We start from the raw sequence: 7,402 nt of genomic DNA on the forward strand, positions 1-7,402 counted from the left end.
CAACTAAACCAAGTACTAGCATAGCATGCACACTGTCACCTTCATGCATATGTAGGAGGAATAGATCACATCAATATTATCATAGCAATAGTTAACTTCGCAATCTACAAGAGATCATGATCATAGCATAAACCAAGTACTAACATGGTGCACACATCGTCACCTTTGCACACGTGCAGGAGGAATAAAACTACTTTAATAACACATCACTAGAGTAGCACATAGATAAATTGTGATACAAACACATTGCAATCATAAAGAGATATAAATAAGCACCTCACTATGCTCTTCAACAAAGGAATAAGTATTCTGTGAAATATGGCCTAAGAGACCCACACGGTGCACACACTGTCACCTTTACACACGTGGGACGAGGAGTCTCCGGAGATCACATAAGTAAAACTCACTTGACTAGCACAATGACATCTAGATTACAAGCATCATCATATGAATCTCAATCATGTAAGGCAGCTCATGAGATTATTGTATTGAAGCACATAGGAGAGAGATGAACCACATAGCTACCGGTACAGCCCCGAGCCTCGATTGAGAACTACTCCCTACTCATGGGAGCAGCATCGGTGATGAAGATGGTGGTGGAGATGGCAGCGGTGTCGATGGAGAAGCCTTCCGGGGGCACTTCCCCGCTCCGGCAGGGTGCCGGAACAGAGACTCCTGTCCCCCGCATCTTGGCTTCGCGATGGCGGCGGCTCCGGAAGGTTTCGTGGTTTTCGTCGAACGCCCCGAGGTTTTTAGGTCGTGGGCTTTATATAGGCGAAGAGGCGGCGCAGAGGGTCTCGGGGGCCCACACCCTAGGGGGGCGCGCCCCCGGCCGCGCCGGGGTGTGGTGTGGTGGCCCCCGCCCCCTTCTCCGGCGGTTCTCGTGTGTTCCGGATGCTTCCGGCAAAATAGGAACCCGGGCGTTGATTTCGTCCGATTCCGAGAATATTTCGTACTAGGATTTCGAAACCAAAAACAGCAGAAAACAGGACCTGGCACTTCGGCATCTTGTTAATAGGTTAGTTCCAGAAAATGCACGAATATGACATAAAGTGTGCATATAACATGTAGATAACATCAATAATGTGGCATGGAACACAAGAAATTATCGATACGTTGGAGACGTATCAATTGTCCTTGTCGTCCGTTAACATCAGCTGGCCCATAGCAGCTGCGGTTCCCCTCCCTTCCGTTCCCGCGCGAGAAGGTGGCGTGCCCTGCGGTCGTTTATGGGATTCAGCAGTGGCCTCGCCACGGCCTCCTCCTTTCCCGCCACGGCTGTTATCCCTTGTCGGCGCTCCCGTACGCACCCCTGACACAAAAGGGTTAGATCTTAGATGGATGAAATAGTTTGACCAGAGGATTAGTCTGTACTATAGTTTCAGAAAATGATTATTTCTATGTAAATCGCCCCCTAACAAACATTATCTAGCCACAACCACGGAAACGAAAACCGGTCAAATGTTTGGCCTCAGCAAAGTCAGCACAGCACGGCACGGGCACAGGTTCCTTCCAACGGCCCCACCCCACGAGGAAGAAGGGCAGTCTGCAGTAGTTTCGTATCTCTTTCCGGAGAAGTTCATTACCACTGACTTTTGAGGCCAATGAAGGAGGAACCAAACTAGCGCACTCATTTCCCACTTCCGCCGTCCAGCTCGTGCTTCTGCCCGCAAAAACAAGAAGCTCGCTCGTGCACACTGGAGGTGAAAGGGGGATGGATGGAGCAGGAGGAAGAAGCCAATCTTGGTTGGGAATTTAGGTATTTTGCTTCACCAGAAGAAATCTTGTCCATTTCGTCTCTGCATACATTATATTCGCCTATTTTTCATCAGGTGTATCGTTCTGCTATCCCCTCTAGCCTCCCTCCCTTTTGCTTCGCCTCTCTCATGGAGACGTACGAATGATAGATGGTCATCTGCCACCTATAATCAGCAGAAGTTGCATCCACGAGCTACGGTATGCCACCGTTCCTAGCTGTACTTTGCGTCCCTTCCTGGTGTCGGGAATTAAATTCATACTTGGATACGTTTTACTGTCAGATTTGTGCCCCAGTTGAGAATTTCAGATTGTTAATTTAGATCTAACTGTCCACCTAAATATGTTAAAGTCAACACCCGATTTCAGGAAATTTTTGCACTTTTGTTAATCTCCCGTCTAATGATTTCCTCTTTTTTTTGAAATTTGATTCAGAGGGTTCACCAGTATGGAGGCCGCTTTAGTATCGGGATTGTTCAAGCTAGCAGGAGTCAAACTACTTCCTCTGATAAGCAGTGAGTTTGCCTCCATAATGGGTGTTAAGAAAGATCTCTGCGAGCTTGAACGCCTGTTTCGAGAAATCACAAGTAGGCTGTCAGCTGTTGGGGATAAAATAACAGATAGTGATCCATCATTTTACTGGCTCAAAGACTTGAAAGATGTTGCTTATGATTTTGATGACCTGCTGTATCGGCTGGAAGCTGAGAAATACAAGGTGGACATGGATGGTAACAAGCATGATATGGCTAGCTGGTTCTGTGCAAAACCGAAGTCCGCGCTGTCCCGACTCGAGATGGCCCAGGAGATCAAGAAAATCAAGAAGAGGTTTGCTGAGATTGTGAAGCAGAGAACTGATGTCAATGCAATAACAAATAGTTTAGTTGCCGAGCATCCTCTTCGACATGTAAACAAGACAATCGGGGAGATGTCAATATTGGTCAATATAGATGAGACAAAGGTATTTGGTAGGGATGAGGTCAGGCATAAGATCGTATCTAAGCTAGTAAACTCTAATACCCAAGAGAAGATCTCGGTAATTTCTATCGTTGGACTAGGTGGGTCCGGCAAAACTACCCTGGCTAAATACATCTGCCAGGATAACAAGATAATGGAGCATTTTGAATCTACTTGGTGGATTCATGTGTCTAAAGAATCTGATGTGGAGAAGCTCATTGGAAAGCTTTTCGAATCTGTCGCTAATGAGAAATCGGAGCTTCATACCTTGCAGCACATGAGCAGAATAATTTCAGAAAGGTTGAGCGAAACGAAGTTTCTGCTTGTCTTCGATGACGTTTGGAATGGGGACCAACACGAGTGGGAGCAGTTTGAGCAACATTTCAACAGAGGTGCACCTGGAAGCAAAATTTTGCTCACTACTCGTGATGGAAAAGTTGCTGAAGTGGTAAAATCTGCAGAAATATTCAATTTGGCCTTCTTATCAGATGGTGACAGCTGGAAGTTGTGTCAACAGAGTTCTGGATGGGCCGAGGAAGGTTTAGACTCCGAGTTCATAGAAGTTGGAAAAGAAATTGTGAAGAAATGTGCTGGGGTGCCAATAGCAATTAAATCTCTGGGGGGTGTCCTCCGTAACAAGAGACACATAAGGGAATGGAGGGCTTTGAGAGATAGTGATTTACTGAATGACTTGGATATAAAAGACAGAGTTTTGGGGTCCTTGAGATTGAGCTATTTTCATCTGTCAGATAATCTTAAGCAGTGTTTTTTGCTTTGCTCTATATTTCCAAAAGGCTACTTTATCTACAAAGATGACTTGATTTCCCTATGGACAGCACATGGATTTGTCAATCCGAGGATTGGGGGCCAACTACCAGAAGATGTCTGAAGTGATTACTTTGATTCTCTTCTGAAAGTTTCTTTTCTTCAAGATCTAGTTGAAGACCAGCATACTGGGCAATTATTATGCAATATGCATGACCTTGTTCATGATCTCACTCGGCAAATTTTACAGAATGAAATAATCCTTACATCAACGAAGAACACTAATGATCATAGCCCAAGATGCATATATTTATCTTTAACCTCATGCACTGACAAGGTTGACAGTAAGTTATTTAGCAAGGTTCGTTCTCTGTATGCTAGTGGAGATACCTTTGCAACCAATAAGCCAATCAGAAAGAGTTGCTCTGTGCGCAGTGCTATTCTAGAGGATATAAATGATACTTCTATCCCACTGCTCATACCAAAGTTTGAATATCTTGCATATCTTAGAATCTCCGGGGCCAACTGCAGAGAAATACTAGAAGCAATCACAGGTTGTTGGAACTTGCAAGCCCTTTATATCATATATTGCTTTAAACTCGCGATGTTACCCGAGTCTATTGGAAATCTCAAAAGGTTAAAAATTCTAGAGTTGTCATGGGTTGTGGCTCTTGTTAGTTTGCCTCAGTCTATTGGTGATTGCCAAAGTCTTGAAAGCTTGCACCTGATTAAATGTGGACAGCTAAGAGAAATACCAGAGTCCATAGCTAAAAATGAAATGTTACGGGTTCTTAATATTGTCAATTGTTCGTATTTGTGCCAACTGCCATCAGAATCTTTGGGGATTCTACGTAACTTACGGGCTATCAACTTAACAGGATGTGTGAGTCTCGAAGACCTGCCCAGTTCATTTGCTTGTGATGAGTTACATACTCTTAAACTCACTGGATTGACTAGACTTAGAGTACTACCTCAGTGCATCACTTTACTGAGTAATCTAGAACATCTAGACCTTGGGTACTGCAATGAGCTAGTTGAGTTGCCTGAAGGTATAGGGAACTTAAAGAGGCTTGAGGTTTTGAATATAGAAGGATGTCGCAGTCTGTGGGGCATGCCAGCAGGGTTTGGGAAGCTGACTCGCCTACGAAAGCTGTTTGGCTTGTTTGTTGTAGGAGATACTGGAGAGGACGCAAGAATATCAGAGCTTGGGGATCTTGACAGGTTAAGTGGTTTATTGGAAATTGAGGGTATTAGGTGTGTGAAAGATCCCTATGATGCAGAAAAGGCTTACTTGAAGGGAAAGCATGGCATACAAAAGTTGAAGCTAAACTGGTTGTCTTGGGAGAATTGGATTGAGACTAGTACGGAAGAAGATATTGATATGGAACGTGAGCTGAGAGTGCTTAATGCTCTTGAACCACCATCTGTAATAAAGGAGCTGGAAATTCTTAATTATCATGGTTTACATTTACCATGTTGGATGACCAATGGAAGGCATAACTGCACAGTGGACATAAAATCCAATCAAACTGTTGATCTACCTCATTTCCCTCATCTAACTGGAATGGTACTATATCATTTCCCCAAGTTGAAGCATTTGTCAAGACTTGTAGGGCTACCTTTGTTGAAGACGCTCAAGCTAAGTGAATGTGACTCCCTTGAGAGTATCAGCGCCGGCCCCTTCCCATCACTCAGGGAGCTAAATATTTCTAAAATGTATCGTTTGTTGGAATTGTCAACAATGACAAGGATAATATTGGCTGACGATGACAGAGTAACTCAATGCCGCAATCAGGAAGTACAGTGTTGTTTCCCTCACCTTTCCACTCTACACATTGAATATTGCCCGAAATTGAATGTGAAGCCTTGGTTTCCAGCATCGCTGGAGAGTTTGACATTAGAAAGAAGCAACGGGCAGCTTCTATTCCCGGGCAGCTCCGTTCATTCAGTTCATTCTGTTGGGGACGAATCAGAACCACATTTCTTCAGCAATACTAATGGGGTCTCCTATTCGAGCCTCCTCAAGGAACTAAGGCTACAGAGGTTGAAAGGTTCGTCGTCTGGATCTGGTTGGGAATCAATAGGGCACCTCACTGCGCTGAAATCACTAGAGATTGAGGAATGCAGTGAGCTGATGCAATTACCTGACAGCATCGGTAACCTCTCCTCACTGCTAAGCTTAAGAATCCTTAGTTGCGAAAATCTGATGGAGTTGCCGGAGGGGATTCAGCACCTCAACTCCCTGCAAGAACTACATATATTACAATGTGGCTCCTTTCACAAGCTGCCGGAAGCAGGAATCGGGGGCCTCCGTTCTCTTCGTAGTCTTCGTGTCGAGTTTCTGCCAGCCCTCAGCTGCCTGCCCCGATCCATACGGGGCCTCTCCTCGCTGACGTATCTTCAGATACATTTCTGCACCGCCCTTCATCGACTTCCTGGAGAACTCTGGGAACTCCGCTCTCTCCAAACCCTCGAGATCTTTGGTCTGTCTGCTCTAACTTGCCTTCCCGAGTCCATGGAGTGCCTCACCTCGATCCGTACCATTGACATCGGTTCATGTGATGCTCTCACCGAGTTGCCAAAGTGCATCGGACAACTCTCTACACTTCGATCACTTCGGATCCATTATTGCCGCGCCCTCGCATCCTTGCCGTGCTCCATACAAGACCTTTCTGCTCTACAAGAATTGGACATCGCTCGCAGCCCTCATCTGGCTAGGCGTTGCAAGCAAGGATCGGGAGAGGATTGGCACCTCATTTCCCATATACCTCACGTGAACATAATAAACGATGACTAGTTTAGGCAACTGAGAAGCTTGGCAAGGTCACAAGTTTATTTCCACCTCTGTGAGTACCAGTCCTCTTTGTTGTTCTTATTGCTTGTTATGATCTACCACTTGTTACTCGTTTGCTAATGATTCATCTTATTCAGGAAATGTTCCAAATCCATGCCAGGCATCCTTTTGTCCGTGGACTTCATACTACAGAGTGCAAGGTGTGGACAATGTGTGGTTGCTTGGGACACCATTGATTATGGTGGACTGGGAATTCTCAATCTGAAGATCCTTAATGACGCATTCCGCTCCCGCTTCAAGGACATCGACATGAGGATCAGCGTCCGCGGCGGCGGTAAGACCTCCCAGATCTACGCCATCTGCCAGGCCATCGCCAAGGCGCTCGTCGCATACTACCAGAAGTACGTCGACGAGGCCGCCAAGAAGGAGGTCAAGGACATCTTCGGCCGCTACGACCGCACCCTCCTCGTCGCCGACCCACGTCGCTGCGAGCCCAAGAAGTTCGGAGGACGCGGCGCCCGCGCAAGGTTCCAGAAGTCGTACCGTTAATTCGCCTGCAGGCCATCGCCAAGGCGCTCGTGGCCTACTACGGAAGCTCGTGGATGGGGTGGTTTTCTCTGCTTTACCTCCCAAGTTTTAGACTATCTATCCTTAGCTGCCTATCTTGTCAAGACATTGTGATATGGATGTGATGTGAGATGTTTAAGACTATTTAGCTGCTGCAATATGGTTTTTTACTTGTTACCTATGTTGAGGAATTTTGATATTGTCTGTTCGCCTTATATTGATGTTATGTCTAATTCTAAATGTTTTATCTGATGTTTTGTTTAAGTTAGTGTAATGATAAGTCATGATAATAAGTAATAGTTTCTATCTTGGAAATTATCATTTTGTTCATGTGCTATGCATTGTCGGTTGATTATGCTGTATGACTATTGTGTTTACTTGTATGAAATTTGGAATTTGTGCACATTGGGAGTCGTTGGTTGCTTAGTTAGAGATGATGCTCCTTGTCAACTGGGATTGGGTAGCGTATTTGAAGCTTATCCGTACATTCCTATGCATAGGTTGAGTTTTTTACCTTCTTTGTTCTTTAGTTTGACTGATGTGTTCTGGGTATCTCGTGCTGACTGG

At 45.2% G+C, this 7,402-nt stretch overlaps 3 protein-coding genes across 3 annotated transcripts; all 3 read left to right on the forward strand.

The window, feature by feature from the left end:
- Positions 1 to 1,724: 1,724 nt before the first annotated feature.
- Positions 1,725 to 3,598, forward strand: LOC124656398 (putative disease resistance protein RGA3). The gene is made up of 2 exons (XM_047195151.1): positions 1,725 to 1,956; positions 2,191 to 3,598. Exons 1-2 carry the CDS (start codon positions 1,901 to 1,903, stop codon positions 3,596 to 3,598), a joined length of 1,464 nt encoding a protein of 487 aa, XP_047051107.1. The 5' UTR covers positions 1,725 to 1,900.
- A 5-nt stretch (positions 3,599 to 3,603) lies between these two features.
- On the forward strand, positions 3,604 to 6,496 carry LOC124656399 (putative disease resistance protein RGA4). The gene is made up of 2 exons (XM_047195152.1): positions 3,604 to 6,320; positions 6,406 to 6,496. The coding sequence occupies exon 1, from the start codon at positions 3,683 to 3,685 to the stop codon at positions 6,269 to 6,271; it is 2,589 nt and encodes an 862-aa protein (XP_047051108.1). The 5' UTR covers positions 3,604 to 3,682; the 3' UTR covers positions 6,272 to 6,320; positions 6,406 to 6,496.
- On the forward strand, positions 6,422 to 6,838 carry LOC124656400 (40S ribosomal protein S16-like). The gene has a single exon (XM_047195153.1). The coding sequence runs from the start codon at positions 6,422 to 6,424 to the stop codon at positions 6,815 to 6,817; it is 396 nt and encodes a 131-aa protein (XP_047051109.1). The 3' UTR covers positions 6,818 to 6,838.
- Positions 6,839 to 7,402: the final 564 nt, after the last annotated feature.

The sequence above is a fragment of the Lolium rigidum genome, chromosome 5 (genome assembly GCF_022539505.1).
Source record: "Lolium rigidum isolate FL_2022 chromosome 5, APGP_CSIRO_Lrig_0.1, whole genome shotgun sequence".
NCBI lineage: Eukaryota > Viridiplantae > Streptophyta > Magnoliopsida > Poales > Poaceae > Lolium > Lolium rigidum.